The sequence below is a fragment of the Triturus cristatus genome, chromosome 3_2 (genome assembly GCF_964204655.1).
Source record: "Triturus cristatus chromosome 3_2, aTriCri1.1, whole genome shotgun sequence".
NCBI lineage: Eukaryota > Metazoa > Chordata > Amphibia > Caudata > Salamandridae > Triturus > Triturus cristatus.
Window position 1 is genome coordinate 902,792,787 of NC_140584.1, and position 24,697 is coordinate 902,817,483.

General features: G+C 45.6%; 1 protein-coding gene across 1 annotated transcript in view; it reads right to left on the bottom strand.

The window, feature by feature from the left end:
- Positions 1-24,697, bottom strand: part of LOC146858423 (multidrug and toxin extrusion protein 2-like) — a 1,295,341-nt gene that overhangs the window by 813,010 nt on the left and 457,634 nt on the right. Inside the window, exons 6-7 of the mRNA XM_085649342.1 lie at positions 22,832-22,876; positions 10,602-10,699 (exon numbers count right to left, since the gene is read on the bottom strand). Coding sequence (XP_085505468.1) covers positions 10,602-10,699; positions 22,832-22,876 — 143 coding nt within the window. The remainder of the gene's footprint in view (positions 1-10,601; positions 10,700-22,831; positions 22,877-24,697) is intronic.

Below are 24,697 nucleotides of genomic sequence, written 5' to 3' on the forward strand. Positions count from 1 at the left end.
GCAAGATCATCATCATTGTCCTCAAAATCTGTTATTTCCACCTCTGTACCTGTCTTTGTGGCAAGGTTGTGCAGCATTGCACAAGTGGCAATGATCTTGCAGCAGATGATGGGTGTGTACTGGCGTGCGCCTCCGCTTTTGTGGAGGCAGCGGAACCTGCTTTTCAATAGTCCAAACGTGCGCTCCACCATGTTGCGTATTGATTTGTGTGCCACATTATATCGTCTCTCACTCAGGGTTGATGGGTTTAGGTAGGGAGTGAGGATGAATGACCGCACGGCATATGCACTATCGCCTAGGTGAGTAAGAGAGTACCATTAGTCACATACACCAATACACATTCATATGCGGTAAGTAATAGGGAGTGTCACCGTGATTTACCTAGCAGGTATCCTTCTCCACAATCTCCGGCAACCAGGCGTGTGTAGATCCCACTGTTCTGGAAGATGTAGGAGTCATGGGTGCTCCCAGGAAACTTTGCTACGATGTCAGTGATTATGTTGCCAGCATCGCAGATTACCTGCACATTTATGGAGTGGGTGGACTTTCTGTTCCTGTAGATATGCTCAGTGGCTGCTGGTGGACAGATTGGAATGTGTGTGCCATCAATACAGCCTATGACATGCGGGAACTGTGCCATCTGGTAAAAGTCGGTCTTTGTTTTCAGCAGTTCAGCCTGTGTGTTTGGGAAGCTACTGTAGTGTTGCATTCTCTGCATCATGGCAACCAGGAACTTCCTGAAGAAACGGGACAGGCAACTCTGGGATACCCCGCCTACCGCAGCTATCACCCCCTGGTAACTGCCAGATGCGATTAGATGTAGGCTACAGAGCACCTGCACATGTGGTGGTATGGCATGCGCCCTTGTTGTTGGATGGTCCAGGAGTGGGTGCAAGTCCCTTATCAGGTCCATGATGGTTTGGGGGTGTAGCCTGTACCTTTCATGTATCTCAGCCTCAGTCTGTTGAAAGAGTGTGATGCGCTGTCTGTAAATGCGCTCCTCCCGTCTCCAAATCCTCAGACCTGCTGCCTGTAGACATAGGCGCCTTGCAATCACTTAGAGAGCCGCCATGGTGTTCACGCTGGTGCATTTTGGGATTGCTTATATGCACTGTGGCTGATTACCACCTGCTTTCACTCAGTGTTAATTACCGATTCTTAAATACCGAATTTCATGGAAGTCGGTAATAATGAATTTACCTACATCTCTTTTCTCGTTTTACCATTTCATATTTACCGATTCGTAAATATGAATTCGGTAATTCTGATTCGGAAATGTAGAATTCGGTAAAGATGAATCGGTATTTACCGATTCATAATTACCAAATCCTTCTTTTTGGACTCCTACATCTAATTCGCCTAATTACCGGTCGGTAACGTGATATTTACCGATTTTCGGCCGTTACCGACCGGTATTTAGCTACCTACATATGGCCCTGGGTGTGGTAATGCCTTTGAAGGATGTGTCTTGTTGTAAAAAAAAATTTAGACCAATAATTATTGGTATTGATGAATTAATTATGTTTTTTTTCTATTTTGCCATGCCTCCTTTGTCTGGCCATTGTGTGTTTGCCATAGGCCAACATTTGCCTTTGTTCCAGAAGCCATGTGGCCACTGGCCATGGGCCATTTTTTTTGTCAGGGGACTGTCCTGGCCTAGGCCTGCATCTGCTGTTTATTTTACAGGCCTCTTGTTGTCGTGGCTTGAGAGTGACCATGTGGCTGGCAGCCATTTTGTGTAGTCAGCCAGTGGGCTTTTTCCATAGGCCTGCATGCGTTCTTTGCTCTAGGCCTCCTGCTTCTTGTTTTGACCATGTGGCTGGCAGCCATTTTGTGTATGCAGCCAGTGTGCTTTTGCCATAGGCCTCCATTTGTTCTATGTTTTAGGCCTCCAGCTTCTTGTTGTGACCATGTGGCGGGCAGCCATTTTGTTGTGGTACAGCCGTTGTGCTTTCTCTAAAGGCCTGCATGTCTTCTCATTGTTCCCACTAAATGCCTTCTTATTCACTGTTGTTGTTGATGACAATTTGGCACTGGTTGGCAGCCATTTTGTGCGTCCAACCAAATTCAGCTCTTTTTGCCATAGGCTGCACAGATGGTTGAGCAATGAGATAGCAGTTTAATAATAACTTATTATTATATATTTGAGGATGATTTCACTTATGTGTCATTATTTCCATTTTTTCCATTTTTTTAAGGTAATTGGTAAATTATTTGTAACATTTTTTTACATTTTGTTTTATAATTTGAAAAAAAACCAACGTATACAATTTCCCACTACATCTTGCATCAATCATCAATCAATCAATCAATCAATGCATTTGTAGAGCGCACTACTTACCCATGAGGGTCTCAAGGCGCTGGGGGGGGGGGTGCTGCTACAGCTCGAACAGCCAGTTCTTGAGAAGTCTCCTGAAGGTCAGCAGGTCCTGGGTCTGTCGTAGGCGGATGGGGAGGGTGTTCCATGTCTTGGCAGCGAGGTGGGAGAATGATCTGCCGCCGGCGTTCGCTCGTCGGATGCGGGGGACGGTGGTGAGGGCGAGGTCAGCGGAGAGACGCTGGCGATTTGGGGTGTAGAAGGAGAGTCGTTCATTGAGGTATGTTGGTCCTGTGTTGTGGAGTGCTTTGTGAGCGGGGGTGAGGAGCTTGAAGGTGATCATCTTGTTGACGGGGAACCAGTGCAGGGGTCTCCGGTGGGATGTGATGTGGGCGTGGCGGGCGATGTCGAGGATGAGGCGTGCAGAGGCGCTCTCTATGTGTTGTAGTCATTTCTGGAGTTTTGCAGAGGATCCCGCGTAGAGTGCATTGCCATAGTCCAGTCTGCTGCTGACGAGGGGCTGTGTGAACGTCCTTCTGGTTCTGGTGGGGATCCATCTGTGGATCTTGCTGAGCATGCAGAGGATGTTGAAGCAGGAGGAGGAGGCGGCGTTGACTTGCTGGGACATTGACAGCGATGAGGTTGCGTGCGTGGACAGTGGGCTTCGGTGGTTGCAGCTCCCAGTGCGGCCGGCCACCAGGAGTTGTCCCAGGCAGAGGGGGTGGAGCCGAGGATGAGGACTTCCGTCTTGTCTGAGTTCAGTTTCAGGCGGCTGTTCTTCATCCATTTGGCAACGGCCTTCATTCCTTTGTGGAGGTTGGTTTTGGCGGTGGCCTTGGTGAGGGAGAGGATCAGCTGGCTGTCGTCTGCGTATGAGGTGATGTTGAGGTCGTGCGATCGAACAATGTTGGTGAGCGGTGCCATGTAGACGTTGAAGAGTGTCGGCCTGAGGGATGATCCTTGGGGTACGCTGCAGATGATCTTGGTGTCTTTAGATCAGAATGGAGGGAGGTGGACACTCTGGGTTCTGCCTGTGAGGAAGGAGGTGGTCCAGTCCAAGGCTTTGTCGCAGATCACTGCGTTGTGGGTGGGAGTTGTGATGAGCTGTTTGAGTCTGAGGTTGGTGAGGTTGTCGAGCAGGGTGGAGGAGTAGCTGTTGTTGGAGTTCTCAAGGTGGAAGTTCAGGTCTCTGAGGAGGATGTAGTCCATGGATGCAAGGGCGTGAGTGCTGACGAAGTCGGTGATGGAGTCGCTGAACTGTGGCCGGGGTCCGGGGCGTCTGTAGACGAGGGTTCCTCTGAGAATGGTGTTGGGGTCGATGTGGATCTGGAAGTGCATGTGTTCGGCGGCGCTGAGGGTGTCGTCGGTGCTGGTCGAGATTCTGAGGGTGTTTCTGTGGACAATGGCGCTTCCTCCTCCGGCTCCGTTGGTGCGGTCCCGGCGGGTGATCTTGTAGCCATCCGGGATGGCGAAAGTGATGTTGGGTGCTGAGGAGGGGTTCAACCAGGTCTCCGTCAGGAAGGTGACGTCTGGGGAGCAGGAGTCGAGTAGGTCCCAGAGTTCGATGGCATGCACACGGGCAGAGCGGGTGTTGAATAGTATGCATCTGAGGTGGTTGCATCCTTCCCCGGTGGACGAGGTGGCTGCTTGGAGGCTGGTGTAGTTGCAGCTCCGGCAGGGGAAGGGTCCTTGGGTGCGCTTCGGGGTGGCCTCGAAGCAGGAGTATGCTCGGCCGGCATTGAATGCGTGGAGGGTGCTGGCATCGTAGTGGCGTCGGGTGGTGTCGGGGGCCAGGGGGTCTGGCACTGGGCACGGTCCCGGACGGGCTTGCCTTTGGTGCGCTGTGCCGCCATAATAACGGGAGGTGGGAGGGAAGAGCAGCTAGGAGGCGGGGAGCAAAAGTGAATGGGCGAGCGAGGGGGGCAGGGCCGCAGGGAATACAGCGGCGGGGTTACAACGCGAAAAAATGGGAGGACCTGAGGGTAACAAGAAGAACCACAATTATACAGAGAGTGCAGGATAAAATAAAAACACTGGAGCACAATACAATACAGCAACAGGAAGTACAGCGGAGCACAGTACAATACCACAATGTGAGCAGGCAGAGCGAGCAGGCAGATACTTACGAGGGCCTTGAACTCGTGGTAGCAGCGGGGCCAGCGGCATGGGCACGAGCAGGTGGAACTGTGCGGCGTGGGGAGCGACCTGCCTGGAACAGGGTCAAGGGTCGCTCTCCTCACCACGCAGCAGCCGCCATAATAAGGGAAGGTGGGAGGGAGGAGCAGCTGGGAGGCGGGGAGCGAAAGCGAATGGGTGAGCAAGGGAGACGGGGCCGCAGGGAACGCAGCGGAAGGGTTACGCCACGAAAAAACAGGCGGACCACAGGGGAACAATCATAGCAACCCCATGACTGCTACAGGTGCACAACAGCATTCATTCTCTAGGAATTATTTCTTCCATTGTCATTTGTCAGATAAGGCTCCCTCAGTGCCACATCTCACATCGTGAGCGACGTGACCTCACATGCCGCACAGTTTCATTTGTATGTTGTTGTTGTTGTTTTTTCTCTCTCTCTTATTCTTCCTGAGTGGTCAGTCACCATGAAAGTATATGTTGGTGTGGTTTTCTGTTTTACGAATAAGTAGATATATTTACACTGTATTGTTAATTAAGGCAGTAACAGCAGTGATCACACAAAATTAATTTTTTGTTTGTGCTGCTAATTGAACAGCAACAATGCCACATTTCACTGATGTCCTTCTTGCGTCTTTTCTTTTAGGTGCACGACAAGAACACAACAACACATCACTCCCATAGTGCCAGAAAGAAGGCCTGTGCACGGCATACGCATGACGCATGAGTAACCCACACATCAGACATTTCTTCAACTTGTGAAGCTCAGTGCCACTTCTGACTGACAGCTTCAAGATGACCCTAAAGAAAGGTGCCACTGCTAAGCCTAAAACTCCTACCAAGAAAGTAGCCAGTGAGAAGAAGAAGGAGCTTACCACCACCACAACTGGTATATCGCCCCAGATGTGTTTTGGAAATAAAAAAAATGTGGCTGCCACACCGGCCTCAGGTTAGCCAGCTGGGAGCAGCACCCCCAAATCAGTGGACCCACCCAAATCTAAGCCCAAGCCCATGTCTGTCACAGAGTTAGCCAGTCAATCACGGCAACACCGAAGAGCAGTGATGTTGACATTGACTTATCTCTATTGCAAAGTAGTATCCATTGATTGCAGAAAACACAGATAAGTGGACAACAGCCACAACTGCCAATAGTAGTTCCTCCTGAGGTAGGAGCAGTTCAAGAGATTGAGCTTCATGCTGAGGAAGTAAAGCAATCTGCTCCAGAACATCCATTGTCTTCCATATCTCCAGCTCAAAAAAGAAGGGTTAGTGGTACATTATCTTCTTCTTCAAACCCCCCTTCTGATGATCTTGACGCCACTTGGATCCCGCCTCAATTTGTGAGTGAGACATGACATGAGATGACTCAGACAAGGCTAGGGAAAATGAAGGTTCCAGAAAGCCCTAGAGTTATGGAGGCAGATGTAGAAGAGGAGGATGATGACTAGCCAGTCATTATGGATGAAAAGTAGTTTATTAATCAGAAAACAAAAAATTAACAATTATCTGTACTGCCGGCATCCCCGGGCTGCCCTCCTCCTCTACCTTGCCGTCTCTCTCCTACTTGGGTCGATCAGCTTGTGAAAACTGCGCATGTGCACGCGCACATGCGCATTTTTTGCAAGATGATCGACCCAAGTAGGAGACGGCGAGGAAGAAGAGGAGGGCAGCCCGAGGATGCCGGCAGTACAGATAATTGTTAATTTTTGTTTTCTTATTAATAAACTACTTTTCATTTTTATGGGGGAGAAGCGGGTGGCTGAGCGGAGTTTCACTTTCCAACTCCGTGGACCTCTGCATAGCCATGCTACGCCAGTTCTGCCCGGGGTTAAATGTGTCCCATATTCTTGGACCCCCAGTGTCAGCCTACTGCTCCTCTTTGAATGATACAGGCTCGACTCACATATACAATCAGATAACGATATCAAATATCATAGGTATAACAACAGGTCCCTGTCCAGGAGTTTTGGAAACAAAGAAATTCTCACTGACCCTCTCCTACCTGGATGTCTCTAGCTCTGATTTTGAAACCTAGCTAGGCAGCATTCGGTATGCCAAAACAGCTTACACCAGCTTGTCCCTGACAATAGTCGTTTGTCCCGTGGTTGGATGCCCCCCCCAGGATGGTGTCCGTGCCTCCTGCATCTACTATCGGATCTCAGGTGCTTGTCTCTGGTGGCCGTGAACTGTGATTTGGTGATTACTATTGATTGGAACCATTCCCAGGCCTCAGAAGGCATTTTGAAAAGGTGCTCCTTGGCCATGACCCTTAGCTTGGCCAAGTGCAATAAGGCATAGTTCAGGTCTCTTTGTTGAAAAAACATGTGTAATCTCTTGGAATTTGTGTTGTTTGACGGGGCACAAAGTTAGTGTAGTCGGGAAATAAGAGACTCTAGAATTGCAAAACAAGTCCATGCCTTTGAGCTTTGTGAAGAATGAATTAAATCTCCATCTCTAAACTTTACAAGCCAGGAAACCATCAAGCAGCTTGGTGAAACGGGGTGCCAGGGGATTCCTGGGATCCTTTGAGATTGCTCCAATAAGAAAAACCATGAGAGGACTTCTCTATTAATATTACCTACTGACCCGTTTTCCAAAAAGATCACTGTTTCAGACCCTTGTCCTTTCTCAGGTATCCCCGACAAGTATATGTTATTCTTCAGTGAGCGGCCCTCAGCATCATTGGCTCTACTATGCAGCAGTGCTACAGCTCCAGTGAGTTCTTTTACCTGGGATTGTAGTTCACACATCGTCAGGTGTAAGGAGGATAGAGCAGATTCATTGTGCACCACTTTTGTCTGACAGCTGTCTATGATTGCAAAACACACAAGATGATGGATGGAAAGTTGCACATTGGCAAAACATTCACCCCCAGTCACAGATCTGGGTTTAATCCATCGTTATTTTGCTCACCACGCCACCCCAGTTCAGACATGGCCATATGCAAATCAGTCTTGACCCTGTGCCTCATGGGAACAGTCCAGCCCGAACTGCCAAGCCATGTCTTCCCTGGACCGGAATCAAGCATCCTAGGACCGGGTTCGGGGTTTCACCCCTCTTCAGCCAGGATAGCTTGACTCCAGTGGCGTAGTGAGCACGGGACCCACATCTGGGCATACCCTTCCCACATAGGACGAACAGCAAAACACACAAGATGATGGACGGAATGTTGCACATTGGCAAAACATTCACCCCCAGTCACAGATCTGGGTTTAATCCATTGTTATTTTGCTCACCACGCCACCCCAGTTCAGACATGGCCATATGCAAATCAGTCTTGACCCTGTGCCTCATGGGAACAGTCCAGACCGAACTGCCAAGCCATGTCTTCCCTGGACCGGAATCAAGCATCCTAGGACCGGTTTCAGGGTTTCACCCCTCTTCAGCCAGGATAGCTTGACTCCAGTGGCATAGTGAGCACGGGACCCACATCTGAGCATACCCTTCCCACATAGGGCGAACAGCAAAACACACAAGATGATGGACGGAATGTTGCACATTGGCAAAACATTCACTCCCAGTCAGCTGTCTATGATTGACCTCAATGGCCTCCAAATGAATCGAGGATGCCCTGCATATGGCACTTACCAATCTCGCTGTGGTCTAGACTTCCAAGGCAGTGAGAATTCAAGTCACATCAGTTCAGGTATTCACAACAAGGGCCACTAAAGGGTCTAGCAACTAGTCCCTATAATTGTTAGACCGTACCACTGGTGCATCTAGTAGGAGTGAGGCTGTCTCTATAGGACCACTGGAATTTGAGGGAGAGGGAAAGCTAAGGCAGGACCACACCCTCAGACCAGGGAAACACACCCCCAGTGTCACCGGGACCAGCAATGGTATGAGGAAGTTCTGTGAGAAATCCAAACCTGTGACTCTTGTTACAGGGTCCAGAGCATAGGGGCAAGAGACAACCTAATAGGAACAATGTAAGGCCTTCCTTTAGTACTATAATCCAGTACCACTGTGTCTCCCTCTAGCCGTAGGGGGGTGGCAGTGGACTTTTGCTTGGAGTATTCCTCCTCATTGTGCCACTCCGATGCTTCTCCTGAGGAGGTGTAGGATTCCCAGCTTTACAATATGTTGGAAATCTGGGAATGTCTCAGGTTCCATGGATGTGGCGTGGGGACACCCTCAGGATCACCCATGGAACGCAGAGAAATAACTGGGGGGTCTCTCAAAGGGGTGTAGCTGATATAATTAAGAGCTTGGCTTAAAACATGTAAGTTAGACATCTCTGCTTAGCATTATGTGCCACCCGACTGATATTTTGCTGCTTGGTTGTTAGATGCATATGATAAATAAGCAACAACAATGGCATCTTTGTATAAAATTGTTAAATTGATTCTGTTCTCAAATGATGATACTGTAAAAGAACTTTATCGAGTCCATTTAAAGATATATCAAAGGCAGTGAAGGCTGGTACTGCTGCTGAGTTGAGATTTATTTATTTCACTCGGAGGGTGAGGGCAATAATAGAGAGCTCAAAAGAGAACCGTCTCAGCGCCAGCTTTTTGAAATTGTCGGTGCTGAGCACCAGCAGACGTGGCCCACTTAAAGCCCTGATAATATCAAACTAATTTCTAATAAAGTTGAATTAACATCGGTTCCTATGGGGTGTTATTTTAATTCCTTGCCTAATTTGCTTTCCATGGGAGTATGTTCCAGTACCAGTGGTTGGCCATGTGTGGTGCTTGATGTACTACAAGGCTTGACTATAGTGTATTTGCACTGATCTTGACACTTTTAGGCTGTAGGGCTGTAGTAACTAGAGCAGCGTATGTTTTGTGAATTGCAATGGTCTTATTCTGTTGTAGGTTTGTATTATGTATTAGCATGTCCCTACCAAACCTCAATTAAGTTCCTACACTTTATCCAAATCTCTTCCATTTTGTAGATGATATTCCCCATTTTCCACCACTCTCACTTTTGTTGCCAAGAAGTATGTGTGCAGGATTTTCACCACTGTGGCAGAGATCTACACACAGAAAAGATAGGCAAGGGGGAGGCTGCCAGCCATACATTTGTGAATTGCGTTTTTTTAGTATGTGACTAGTAGTACAGTAGTACTACTCTATGCACTACAAAATCACGTTTGCGAATGAGGCCCTACATTTTAGTGTGTGTTTACAAATTATGTTACAATGGTGCCCACCATTCAAATGTGGCCTAAGGCCTACGGCTATTGTTGATTGCTTCTATTTATGAAAGCAAACATATAAAAAGGAATTGCTTGTTTCCATATCATGATAGTGTGTTTTTGGTTCATTTATTCATGTACTTTATACTGTTTTATTTAGGTTTATTTTTCTTTCTTTTATAAGACACCATAAGAGCATCTTCTGACAATCCACCAGCACATTAATATAAATGGGAGGCCTTGACCTCTCTGAGACAGATGAGTGCACCTGCTCGCATCCACTGAGGTAATTTCTCCAAGGATATTGGTTCATACCCTGGCTAAGACTCTCAGTGTTGGGGCCTGCCCTTGCCAGCTTTGAGCAATCTGCCCTTACCAAACAGATATGTGATGATGTATTTTACGTCTAATGATGGAATACTTTATAAGCACAAATTTTTGTTAGCGGGGACTCAGATTGAAGGGTAATGACTGATATCAGTGGGCGGATTCTTTGTAAAATGTGTATGCTCTCCATATTGTCTGTTACCACTGTAGCTGTGATGATTGATGAATTGATTTGATACATGCACTAGTTTGGCTTCTAATAAAAGCCTTTAACAATACCACTAGTTCAGATGTCTTATGTTTGTGCTGACTCTGGAGAAAGAGTGGGAGTAACCCAGGAAACTGTACCTATTGTCTCTACCTAGCTATCTCTTCCTACCATGGATCCATTTCCTGGTAAATTTTGAAGATGTTAATTGAACATCTGTCTGTTTTCTCCAACTCCAGATGGTAAATTGGCATACGTGTACTACCTGGCTGTCAGGGGAAATTTGCAGGGTGTGACAAAAATTATCCTGTCAACACAACAATTTCAATTTAATTACACTGTTTTTTGGATATCATAGCTTTTGAATGAACAGATGAAACACATACTGTGGAAGCATCTAAATAATATGCTACTCGCCTAACCATAAGGTGATGTCTCTTTTTTCAAAAATTCTAAAAAAATAAAGTAGTACTTACTGAACACCGAGATGCAGCACAAACAGGAAGACATAATGCAGAATGCAATTAATGATGTTTGCTGTAATCCCAATGAAGACCTGAGGAACGGTTATTCCCTAAAATGGAGAAAAAAAATGTAAATGTGAAAAAAAACCTACATTGTGATGCTTGCAAAATGTTTAAGATAAAAGATGTCAATCAAGTAGCAAATACCTTTTTTAGGGATGTTTGATAATGAAAAATATCATGCTTTGTGGAGGACGTACTGTTGAAATGTACCATTCTATACTTACCTTAAAATCAAACTGGAGGAAATTCTGCTAGAAGATACTAGGTCCTAATGCACAAAGCTTTATTATAGGAGCAAACACTCTGATTCGGAGTTTCCGTCCCCAGTGGACTCCTTCTCCTTTGTGAATGTAAAATAAAGGTTTCTTGGGGAGTAGGCTGTGATCCATTAGACCACTACCAAATCACAAACAAACTTTAAAAAAGTAAACTTTTTATCTAAACACAGCATTTATTTCCTTTAACCCCTTGTGTGCCCCTCCCTTTCCCCGCCCTGTGCCGGGCGTTGAATTAGCGGGCGGGGTTCATGACGAGATAGTCTCGTCATGGGCACAGCGCAACCGCGGCCCATGACGAGACCATCTCGTCATGGGCACTCAAGGGGTTAAAGAACGTGGGCTACATTTAAACATAATAATGTTATCAAAACGCAATCACAGAGGGGCGTGGCCAACTGCACTGGGAAATGGCCGCGCGGTAGCTTCGCTCTGTCGCGCCACTCCCGATCAGTCCGTTTTATCTAGACTTGCCCCAGCCATAATCACCTGCTCTGGAACGTGCTTGACCCCGAGGCTCCTCTCCACCACCACGCTGAAGGGAGTGGGGTTGGATCACATCCCTAATTCTGTTGAGGGTGGGCGAGAGGCAGGGTGGGGGGGTGGGTGTTGGGTGTTGGGGAATCAGGGGCAATGTTTATTCTGTTTTGACTTTTGTGTTTTCATGATGCTCTTTCTTATCTCCCCTCTTGTTGGGGGGTCTTGTTATTTATTGCAGCAATTTTCGGTACCTACAGTATTGTATGTCTACATCCAGGCTCTTAACGCAACGCCACGGGGAGCACAGGGTGCCCACAGGGTTGCAAACACTAGATCACTTGCACCGTTTTAAAACATACGGCTCAACATATGGACACACGAATGGCCGTCTTGTGTGTTCCACCCTCAATGCATGAACACTGACATGTTCTCTGTCTCTTGGCTTTACACTGTTCATCCCTCTATCCATACACGGGGCCACACTTTGCACTGAAGTTCCTCACATGGAACATTACTGGTTTAGGAGATAAAATTAAGCGGGGAGTGGTCCTTCAATACTTGAAACGGCAGGCGCCAGACATTGTTCTTCTTCAAGAGACACACTTAATTGGTAACTCATGCTGCGCACTGAATAGATAGGGATACCGTCTGGCCGGGTATACTCTTGCGCAGGGGATGTCCTTACTTAATAAACAGGGTCTGGTCGGATGAACAGGGTCAATATGTGGTGCTCTACGGCACATGGGAGGAACAGGCCGTCAATGTTATTTCCGTGTATGCCCCACCTGGGATGCAGCGTCTTCTGTTGCGAGACCTCGGGATGTTTTTGCTTGACCTAGTCCTGGGGCTGCTGGTGCTGGGGGGGACTTTAATCTGGCTGTGGATGGCGTCATTGATCGCCTTCCGGCCCACAGGGACCCCCCACAGGGGTCTCCACTGGCAGAGTTCTTGTCCACCGTGGGCCTGGTTGATGTCTGGCGGCGACTAAATCCGACTACCGTGCAGCTTACATTTCATTCTGGCGCCCATAACAGTCAACCACGCATTGACAACATGTTCACCCACGCTCAAGATATTTGCATGTTTACTGACTCCAGGTGCCTTGCATGTGGAATTTCTGACCATTCCCTCATTCTTGCAAGACTTTCATTTGGCCAGCCCAAAAGGCGTGCCACCCTTACTGTAAACCCATGGGCTCTCAAAGTACCCCACATTAAGGAGGCACTTATCAAAGAAGCTGACTATTATTTTCAAGAAAGCGTGGGGTCGGTCACCTCAGCCCGCACCTAGTGGGGTGCGTTTGGCGCTGTTATGAAAGCAGAGCCTTATCTTTGATGGTTGGCCATAAGAGAGAACTCACCAAGAGAATCGTAGAGCTCGAGGAGGATATCCTATCATGGGAAAAGGCCCTGTCACTTACCCCTGATCCCGAGATGCAGCACTCCCTCACGATGGTGCGTCTTGACTACACTCAGCTCCTGACTGAAGCGGCCAAAGCGCGGTATACCTCCATGCGCCATAAGATTTATGAACATGGGGAACAAATGGGTAAACTCCTTGCTTGGCCAGAGAAAAAAGAACCATCGTCGAGATGGGTTAACTGGGGATATATTCACCAATCCCCAACAGATCGCTGATACGTTCGCTTCTCACTTCTCATAGGTGTACACGCACTCTGCGACGTCCCAGTCATACGCAGCTGGGGACCTCCTTTCAACCATTAAAGTTCCATGTCTGTCCCAACAGGACCGGGATTCTCAGGAGGGCGCGATAACGGATGCTGAGATTCAGAAAGCGATACAAGACGTCAGCTCGGATAAAGCTATGGGGCCCAACGGGCTCCCTATCAAATTCTTGAAGCCACTGGCTTCCAAAATGTCCCCCTACTTGCTCCAAATGTACACTGAAAGTCTAGACAAAGGGGCATTACCTGCTGATGTTCGAACGGTGGTCATCCACAAGCAGGGCAAACCATTAGATGACTGTAGGGTGTATCATCCAATCTCACTCCTGACAGTTGAAGGGAAAATTTTAGCTAAGCTATTGGCCAACAGACTTAACCCCTGCATTATGGAGCTTGTGCACCCTGACCAATCTGGGTTTAAGCCAGGGAGAAATACAGCTTTGAATTTGCAGCATCTCCACGGGGCCCTGGGTAGATGTGATAAGATTAGGGAGGATGTAGCTTTAGTATCGTTAGATGCATCCATGGCATTTGACACTATCGAGTGGGAGTGTCTCTTCGCTGTCATAAATAGGATGGGTTTTGGCCCAAACTTCATAAAGTGGATATAATTGCTCTATGCCCACCTAACCGCACATGTGACAGTCAACAACCACGTCTCGAGGCAATACCCACTGGGGAGGGGCACTAGACAGTGGTGCCCTCTGTCACCCTTGTTGTTTGCCCTTGTGTTGGAACCGTTGGCGGTATGGATCAGGGGTGACCGGGGAGATTAGGGTGCTGAAGTGGACTGAGGACCGCAAAGATCGCATCTCCCTGTACGCGGATGGTATTCTTTTATATTTGGCCTCGCCCTCACGGTCTCTCTGCCGGGTTCTCCACATATTCCATATCTTTGGCTCCCACTCGGGATATACTATCAATTGGACTAAATCCCAGCTTTATGTGCTGTGGTGTGCACCGCCGTGCTGCCGCCGTGGATACGACATACCAGTGGCAGCAAAGGGTTTTAAGTATCTTGGCACCTATATTACTCCAGACCTGAATTTGTTCTATGAGTCCAACCTGCTTGCACCCCTGACTCACCTTCGGTCTGATGCTAAATATTGGCGATCCCTTCCCCTTACTCTGCTGGGGCGTCCGGCCCTCTTTAAGATGCTAGCACTGCCGTTGTTTCTCTATGTGTTACAAAACACCCAGAACAAGGTTCCTAACAACTATTTCGTCGGTGTCGAGGGCATTGTACGCGGGCTGCTGTGGGACGGACGGGCCCCTAGAATAGCTATAACAAAGTTGACAATGGGGTGGTATGATGGAGGTATTGCTTTACCCAACATGAGGCTTTATTATCAGACTTCCCTGCTGGTTCCAATCAATAAATGGGTACATGGGGAATATGATGACCCACATTTTCCCACTGATAGTTGGCTTCTGGGTCGGGGGGCTATGCTAGAGCACTCTACACAAATCCTCGCAAGATCACCCTCTCGGGGCCCACGGCACGCACAGTGGAAGTCTGGCACGGCGTGACTAGAAAATGGGGGTGGCATAGCACGCTCGCAAAGGCCACACCGCTTTGGGAACCAGACCTGTTGGGGCAGCTTAGTAAATGCCCTGGTTTTGACAAGTGGGATATGATAGGTATCTTGACAGTGGGGGACATGTGGATGGGGGTAGATTAGCCACATTTGTAGATTTACAGAACAAATACCAACTAGCACTGACTGAGGCCTATCGCTACCTGCAAATCAGCCATGCAGTCAAAGCAGCTTTGCCCAAAGATGCCTCTTCCTGAGGCCTCTTCACTGGAGGACCGACTGATTCTCGACCACATGCACAAAAAGCCCACATCGCTCAAATAAAAAAAGCTAATTATCAATCGTCCAGACCCCTTAAGGCGTTTGCGACAACTTTGGGAGGCAGATTTGGGAGACTTAGAAGATGAGGACTGGCGCGATGCTCTAGCCTCTCCCAGGGAAGTGGCTATCCCTATGAGATTGCGCCTGGTCCAATTGAAGATCCTGCATCGTGTATATCTAGATGCTGGGATTTTGGTTAAGATAGGAAGGAGGACTGACCCCCTGTGCCTCCGGCAATGTAACCAACCAGGAACCTTCTTTCATGTTCTCTGGGACTGTTCAATAGTGCAACAGTACTGGAACAGGGTCACGCAACAAATGGAGAGGGCGGGTGGTAAATCCCTTAAGGCCTCCCCCCAACTGGGCCTCCTAAATATCTGGGAAGCTGCTGACTTAACGCAAATAGAGCCAACATGGGCTTCGCTTGGGTGGGCCATTGCAAAGCGTGACATTGCCCAGATGTGGTACAAAAGGGGGTGGTGATGGACGGAGCATCAGAACCAATCAAACACTCACACCCAGTCAACAGATCTGGGTTTGATCCATCACCGTTCTTTAGCCCACTCTGCCACCCCAGTTCAGACATGGCCATATGCAAATCAGTCTGACCCTGTGCCTCATGGGAACAGTCCAGCCCGAACTGCCAAGCCATGCCTTTCCTGGACCGGAAACAAGCTTCCTAGGACCGGTTTCTGGCATTTCAGCCGTCTTCAGCCAGGCTTGCTTGAATCCAGTGGCAAAGTGAGCAAGGGACTCACGTCTGAGCATACCCTGCCAACTTATGGCGAACAAAGTGGTACAAAAGGGGGTGGTGATGCCCAGATGTGGCAGTCGACATGGACAGGGCAATGCTTGTTGAAAAAGATGTCTTCAAAAATAGGGGCTGCCCCAAGAAATGGGACTACAAATGGGGGAGGAGCGTGGAACAGATACAGGGTTACCATTTGTTTGTCCCCCACTATAGAACTGCAACGTGAAAGGGATAGACTGCTGGATGTCTCTGAGGTGGATGGTATGTCCCCTCCCAGTACTGAATAAGGTAGTCACCTGCATGCTGGGTGTCGGGGTGTGCATCTTGGTTGGGCGAGTTTATTATGCTATGTACAATCTACACATTGTATATGCCAGAACATATTGGTCTGACGGAATGAGAGGGTCTCTACTGTGTCACCCTGGTGTCAAATGTATTGAAAACTGTACACATATGCTGTGGACTTCTACACTGCCATATTGCTGCATTATGTTTTTTCTTTTCTTTTCTCAGTAAAAATGTTTATTTAAAAAAAAAGGCAATCGCAGACATGGTGGGCTGCTGACCCTAGCAGGCCACCAGCCATGTGATGGTCATTACATAGGACAGTTCATAAAATTCTTTTTTGGTAAAAATAAAAGCTGGTCGCAGATTGTAACCAGTGTAATTTGTACATCTGGCACTTAATAATTCCTTTGCACAGCAGTCTTTAATGTTACTGCTCAAATCTAAATTAGACCAATAATATTGCTGATGAATCTAATGAGTAGGATTTATAAAGGTTTTTCCATGCATAATAAGAATTTGTCAAATATCATGAAAACATTTCTAAAATTCAGAATATATAACTGTCAGATTATTTGCAAAGTTGTTTTTGCATGCAGCTTAGTCACTTATGCATGCCTATATTTTGTTAGTGACCTTTAAAGTACACGTATCACCTAGAGTTGCCTCCTCTCTGCATCTGAGCTGCGCTGGACTTCAGCTAATGGGTCGGACAGTGGTAGCCCTGCGGGGGATCTTTAAGCTGATTTAGATCCTCTCCCCTTACATGCAACTTTTGCTTGCTAACCCAGCTGCATGCACATCTGTTTAGGCACACATAAAAAAGGTTCATTTAAAAATATCACACATGCATGATGATTTGGTCGGCTCAGAGCAAAGAGACTGTTTTATGTGCCTGCAGGACTTAAAGTCAATTCATTTCAATCAATATTTCTCAGAGATTATTTTATATTCAGACAGCGCAGCTAAGAAAGTAAAAGAGGTGAATATTGCTCACAGTTTCCAAGCTGTACTGTCTGAAAATAAACCACTAACTCATAGAAATATTGGGTTAAATGAATTTACTTAATGCCCTGCACGCAAATAAAGCAGGCACTCAGCTCTGTACATTAAAGCTCATCTTGATTCAGACTCGGGGCCAGATGTACGACCGTTTTACGACTTGCAAAATGGTTGCAAAACCATTTGCGCATGCAAAAGACCCATATGCGATGTACGACAGGCAATCACAAATACGATTTTGCGATGCAACAGATTACTGAGCAGCAAAAAAATGCAGTTGGATATTTGCGTCTCTCAAATAGCAACTCCCTATTTGCGATTTGCAAATCTAAATGTACAGACTAGTTGCAATTAGTGAGTACGCGCAAAATGACCTGTTTGCGCATGTATTTTACCATGAATCAAAACCAGTTGGTAACAGGGCTCAACCTATAAAAACTGGCCCAGAATGCATCACAAATCTCACTACAATGACTGCCCAGTATGTAATGGCAAGGAGGATCTGGATTTTGGCTGCTCAACAGACGAGACAGAGACAGGAGAAGATTTTCTGAGTCAGGATAACCCTGCTTAACAAGACAGAGAAAGAGATATATGACCAGTACAGGCTGAGTAGCAATGTGATTTTAGAGCTCCTAGACATCTTGAAGCCAGAACTAGAAACCAGAACCCAGCGCAGAAATGCAATCCCCACCCATGTCCAGGTGTTGTGATCCATTCACCTATGGGCCACTGGAAGTTATCAAGAGGTCATTGCAGTGGCTGGAGAGGTGTTGCAGAGTGCACTTTCGCGTTTCTTTCGCAAATATTTTGACACCATGATCCACAACATACATGAACACATCTACTTGCCCAGGGATGATACAGAAATTCAAAATACAATACCACAATTTTACAGGATAGCAAGATTTCCACAGGTAATTGGCTGCATAGATGGGACCCATGTGCCCATATGTCCCCCATCCAACCTGGAATATATATTTCCGAACCGCAGGAGAACACATTCATTAAACATTCAGGTAGTCTGCAATGCACAACATGTCATCACGGACATTGTAGCCAAATATCCCGAGAGCACCCATGACTCCTACACCTTTCGCCACAGTGGCGTTCACAAGCAACTAGAACGGGGGGAATTTGACAAAAGCTATCTACTAGGTAATGTAATGTGATGTAAATATCGAAATGTAATTGCTCCAAACATCACGCTATATAAGTTGTCTCACCCTCATATTTGTGTCACCTGGTGACAGAGCGTATGTCCTGTGGTCCTGGATCCTCATGCCCTTCTTGAATCCCAACAGCCCGCACGAGAGATGGTACAACAGTGCACACAGATGCAACAGGAGTATGATTGAGCGCACATTCCGCATCCCTAAATAGCCTAAAAAGCCTTCATAGGAGTGCTGGGTCTTGCAGTATGAGCCTATTATGGTTTGTAAAATAGTAGCAACATGTGCCATTCTTAACAACATTGTCTGCAGCAGAGGCCTACCCATGGAGATTTCTGGTTCCGACTCAAAGACAATGACCCTGCCCCACCTGTTCGACATCCACGCAAGCAAAGTACAGCAGCAGAGGGGAATCCTTTATTGTCAGGGTAAACATTACTGAACAGTGGGACAGCATGTTCCTCATGGCCAACGTAAACTAAAACGATATGACAAAGGGCTGTCACTCCACCACCAAAAATTAGCCAGGGTGGCAATGGCACATGCAATGTCCAGTCACTTCCTGCCTCTTCTCATGACTTGTTTGGCTTTTACCCTGTGGGGATGTAGGCTGCCTGCTGCTGCTCCTGCGCAGCATGTGTGTCTCGGCAGTGGAGACGCTGCTGTGGCTGGACACCTCAATATCTGGAGCATCCCTCATTGCCCCCGTGACAACACTGGAGGTCTGTATGGCCTTAGGAGAAGTGGTCATGGTCTGCAGGCCTCTGGCAACATCTCAATTTAGAGGCCCATTTTTACTTGCAGGGACAGGGTTCTTCTTGATTGGAGGGTGGTTGCCTGGGCCAGGCTAGTAATTGCCCGGGTCAATGCCCCCATCTTGCTTCCCTGTTCCTCTCATTATCCCTCTGTTGTGCCAATCTACCAATCAGAACCTTTGCATCCAGCCAGGCCTGGTTTTCAGCCATTTGGTGGGATATGTTGGTGAAACCGTGGGCCAGCATGCTGTTTATGACACGCAACTGTTTTCATTGCAGGAGCTGAGTTTTCAGCATTGCCAGCTCAATGCCTCTGGCCTCCGCCTAGTCACCCATGCCTGCCTGGAAGTGGGCTTTAGGCCTTGGATGTTGCAGTCTCTGCAAGCGCTGCTTTAGATGCAGCTCTCAGACCCTGGTGACAGGAGTTGATGCTGATGTAGTTGCCTGTTGGGATGTGTGTTCCCGGCTGTCTGATGTACCTAGCTGCAACTCTGCCTAGACATCCAGCTCTGACTGCATCTGGTCAATGTACTGATCTTCCCCTGCTTTCTCTTGTGTGTCCTGGACTGGCACATGTGCATCTATGTGGTACATTAAAAAAATGCATGTGTGAGGAACTAGCTCAATGGTCAGACAATTTTTTTAGGTCATGTAAGAGAGTGACGACACTGTTTTTGTACATGACTACATATCCCATGATGCAACAGGTATGGCTTTTGCTGCCAAGAATGGAGTGTCTAGGGGTATCCATGTTATATGTCTGTGGACTACTGGGTACTGGCAGGTATGTGTGATTAATAGGTATTTAGCACTTACTAGAGATGGTTGCAGAGGTGTTGACGGTCCCTGAGGCACACGCTGTCTAAGTATCCTGTTCAGGATCATGTTATGGTGCAACTGATGAGGGGGAGCATTAGATGAATATGCTCTGGACCCTTGGGACTCTGCTAGCTGTGCCTCTATCTTTGGCTTGGCAGGAGAGCACAGGTCATACCACCTCTTCTTGAGGTCGTCGATGGACATATTTGCGACTCCAAGGGCATTGATTTGTGGCAGCAGCTTCCTCTAGATCTTCAGTTTTTCTGAATCTGGTAAATCCTGGGAGCACCAGTGGTCAACATTTGTTTTGTGGCTGTTGCAGCAACCATATGTGAGAATTTCTAATTCTCTTTCTGAAATCTTTATTTTATGTTTCCGCTCCTTAGCTCCCTTTTCACTCTGCTGGCTGGCCCTTGCAGGGCTTCTTCGGTGCCTGGGTGAAGTCTGGATGTTCCTCCTGGCTCCTCTGTGTACTCCTACTGCTATGTGGGATTCACAATAGACAGCACTTCCTGGTTTGGGGTCCTTCTGCTGTTCCAGGAAGTGATCTGGCACTTTTTAAAACCGTGGTCACAAATTGCGACCCACTTGCAATTTGCAACCCTATCGCAGTCAATTTGTGACACACTAGCAATTGATTTTGCGTGCCACTAACAACTTGCAGACAGTTACAGACTCGCTAAATGCGAGCCCGATAATTGTGATCCGATTAATAGTGACCCTCAAATTTGAGGGCCAGAATAGATCATGCATTCCATTTACTGACTTGGAACTTGCAAGTTGCTAATTCTCGCAAATTGGGAGTCGCTAATTTGCAATGTCATAAATCTTTCCCCTAGAGACGTGCATCTGTTTACGCACATTGGACCCAATTCACAGAGGTAAGCTTAGACTTTTGGTCTAAACTTAGACCAAACATCTAAGTTTACGACTTTGGGAATTCACAGAGGGCATTTACAACTATTATCTTTATGTCTGCACTCGGAGCTGATAGAGATAGTACTTGTAAAATCTGTGCACAGAGTACTAAGGCAAACAAAAACAAGATCAGCAAAAGTAGGGGAGAAAGGCAAAGGTTTGGGGGAAGACCACCCTAAGGCTTACAGGTCTAACATTACATATTGTAATTCTTAATGCATAATAAGTACAAACAGTTGGGAGGGATTTTTCCTTAATGCTTTAGCAAATAATTTTAATTAAATGCAATATATTTAAATGAATAACATATTTAATTCAAAATATAGTTAATAATGCAATGCAACATGCAATAAAGCATTTTTAATTTTGTTTTACATTTAAAATAAATAAATGAATACAATAAATATATATAATTAAATTATATTAATAGTTACCATAAAAATATTTTTATTAATTTCAATAATCTTTTTACATTTTCCCTATACTTTACCATAGTGAGATCGCCACCCCAGGGGCAGAGAATGTTGCCTACTTATAAAATGTTACTAACAACTTTACCCCATTAACTTAATTTTGGATTAAATTAAGTTAAATTATAATTAATTTTTAAATCCAACCCAAAGTAAAATGTTTGTGCCTACTTCTTTTACATTACAAATTACAAAACTCAACTTACATTTTTAAATTTGAAAAGGTTTTAAATATTTCATTATAAAATAATATTTACTTTGTATTTATATATAATTCCATTTGATACAATATATTATCAAAAGTGAAAATAAATTATTTTTTACCATTATTTGTGAAGGGGTTCTATTTTAAGTTCCTGCCTTCTGTCTATGGGAGGGTGTTGCAGTACCAATGGTTGGCCATGTGTGGTGCTGGACTTTTTCCAGGTCTAAGCTACAATTATTTTGGGACCTTTTTGTCTGTAATACCTTTATATTCATTAAGTTGGCTTTATCACATGTTTCAGAAGGTGAAGACATGTAAGTCTACACTTTGTAATGTACTACAAAGTTTAAAAATAATTGTACAGGTGTAGTTTTTTTCATGTGAAAATGTACCTTTGTGAATACGCCTCACTGACTCCTTCCCTTTCAAAAGGCTCCAAGTACACTTTTATTAGTGTTTTTCAGCGATTAGTTGCCTATTTCAATGTTTGGTGCTTCATAAGACCATATTATGATAATGTTGGTGATAATGATTTTAACGATGATAGTGACTTTATCTTGATCAGATTCAGGGGCATATTATCAATAGACGGCGATAAATATCGCAAAGCGCGCTTAGCGCTTTTTTATTTATCGCCGTCTATCGCTGGAATTCATCCCTCGGTTAGCGCGTTATTAACAACGCTTATCACCGAGGCGATAACAATTCCAGCAATAGCGGGGATATCGCCATTTTCCATGGAACAACGCTGGTTTTCCAGCGATGTTCAGTGGAAAATGGCGATATGGTTGATGATAGGGCCCTGTGGTCTTAGCCCCACAATCCACCTCCCATGTAAGGAATGTCGTAGTCAGGAATTTAACAGACGTTAAATTCCTGCGTTAAGGCCGAGTTAGCGCGAAAAAGATCAGCACTACACCGGACGGGGACTCGTTGTTAATATCACGAAGCCCCGTTATCAATATTTTACACTGAAGTTTTATGAGGCACGCCTACCTTGCATCTCATTAGCGATGTGAGGCGAGGCGGAAAGAAACCGGGCGCTAAGGCAAGGAAACACGCGCTAGCGTGTCCTTGTTAATATAGCGATAAAATTATCGCCGCTTTTCACCCGGAAACGGACGCTAAAACGGCGATAATGTTATCGCCGGCCCTTGATAATATGCCCGTCAATCTTGTTAGGTGTATATTATAAACATACATTTGCATATATACATATGCAACAAGTGTACAGCCCAACAACCTACCTTACTGGGTATCAGTCAGAGAGATGGCACAAGAGCTTTTTGTTTCCAAGTAACAAGAAAGAGAAGACCATAGTGAAGGTGGGACCTGAGTGTAGTTAAAGGCGTGGGAGGACGAGTCACTCTATTGATATGTGGCTTCTCTCTCAGTTAATGGGTTCAATTGTGAAACACAGTTTTCACCTTTGGCAAAAGTGACATGGATTCAGCAAAGACAAAACAGTTCTGAAAACACAAGGAGAAATACATAAAATGTGTACCTGGTTTTGCAAAAAGCTCCATTGCAGTTGTGAAACAAACCTCTCCTACAACACAAAAAGCAGAAAAATTATTTTTAATTGAGTTCACAAGACATGTAAGCATATTAGTGTGTTACAAAGCCACAGGAGTATTCTGCCTATATTGCAGAACAACAGTGTTTATAAGTGTGTTTTTTTCTCCTTGTCTCTTTTATGTGATTGAGGGTAAAGAGAGCATACTTCAGGTGAAATTCGCTGTAGAAGAAGTCATCTTCTCACTGACAAGACATTCCCATATACTGCATTATTCCAACTGTGAAACGGGTGAACAAGATATGCATCTGACAAATACTGTAAAATATACATGACAATACCTGTGAATGCATAGCGTCATTGATGTCACAAAGATTTCCACTGTCCACCATAAAGGCACCTCTTCAAAAAGGAGAACAAATTGTATTTATGATTACAATGGTGGCCAAAAACGCATCCACTAGAGTTAATTTTTTCTCTGCATTGGTGGTATGAATTACAATAATTGGTATCACACCTTAGAAGCAGGAATTAGCTTGAATCTAAGTTGTATCTCAATTCTTAAAACTTCATAAAACTTCATAAAAGAGGACTCATAAATCTACTGTTGTCTCTAATTTAGAGAAGAAGTTTATCTTGGCTGGGCTGTAACCATTGTGGCATTAGCTTCTTGCTTTAAAATGTCTGTGAAATTGATGCTCTTGTTTATAGTAGGTTAGGTTAGCCATTTAAAACCCCTCAGTTGGAAGGGCCAATGGAAATCCAGCTTAGATGTCTTCAGTACTAAATTTGAGTCGGTGTTTGCCGGTGGGGGGCACTGGCAATTATTTTTTTAAACCAGCATTTATTTTTCTGAATAAGGGAAAAACACACAAAATGAGAAGATTGAGAATGAGAAAGACGGGCAAAGCTGTCACAAAAGGAGAAAACAGTGACCTAAAACAATATGAGGTGGATTTAAGACTGCTAGTCTTGGTATTAAATGTGCCAATGTTTAATTGCTCTGTCTGGTGGTTTCTGATCAGAGCTCCAGGCGCATGTACACTTTCTTTTACAAATGAAGCACTGGCTGAATTCCTTGAATCTTTCATCAAAGGAGTTTGTACTTATTGGGGTTGGCAATAGCCAATACCTTTTGATTTTACTAAATTTATATTCATGATATACTCACTTACAGGACCTATTTGTCAGCCCTCTTCATCCACTGGTCTGTTGTTGTGTCATTCATATTTCAATTCGACCCTACAGCATACAGCATGGGCAGTAGGACAGCCCCCTTTAGTCACTAGGTAACTTCACTGTGACTGAAGTTCATGAAGAACACATGCTCACACAAAGTAGTTCCATCAGGGTTGGGGACTACATTGGCAAATCATGCTTTTTTAGGCCAAAATGTTTTAGCTTTTAGGTATTTTTTTTCCAGTTGGAGAAGGCCAGCAGCTCCCCGAACAATAAATAATCCAGAACCATGACAAAACGAAGCACTGACAAAGCCAAAAGGCAGACATGTGCCAGTGCTTGTTTATCTAAGTCATCACCACTAGCTGTCAGTGAGGATAACTCAACTTGATTTGGAAGGGAAATTGCTCTGCTCTAATAACGTCAGAATGTCTATTCTGCACTACATCATGCATGTAGAAGAAGACATTCATTTAAACTACTATATTGTCTCAGGGTACATTTTTACTTGCCATTCTGGACTCCACAAATAATAATCACAATGGTATTTATTTGAAGAATCTTGAAGACTTTTAGTGAATTATATTTCAATAATAGCTTTTAGTCTAAGCTACAATCAACTTTAGCTGTCTGAAGGCAGAACCATTGTTTCCATTACATAATATATTCAAAGTG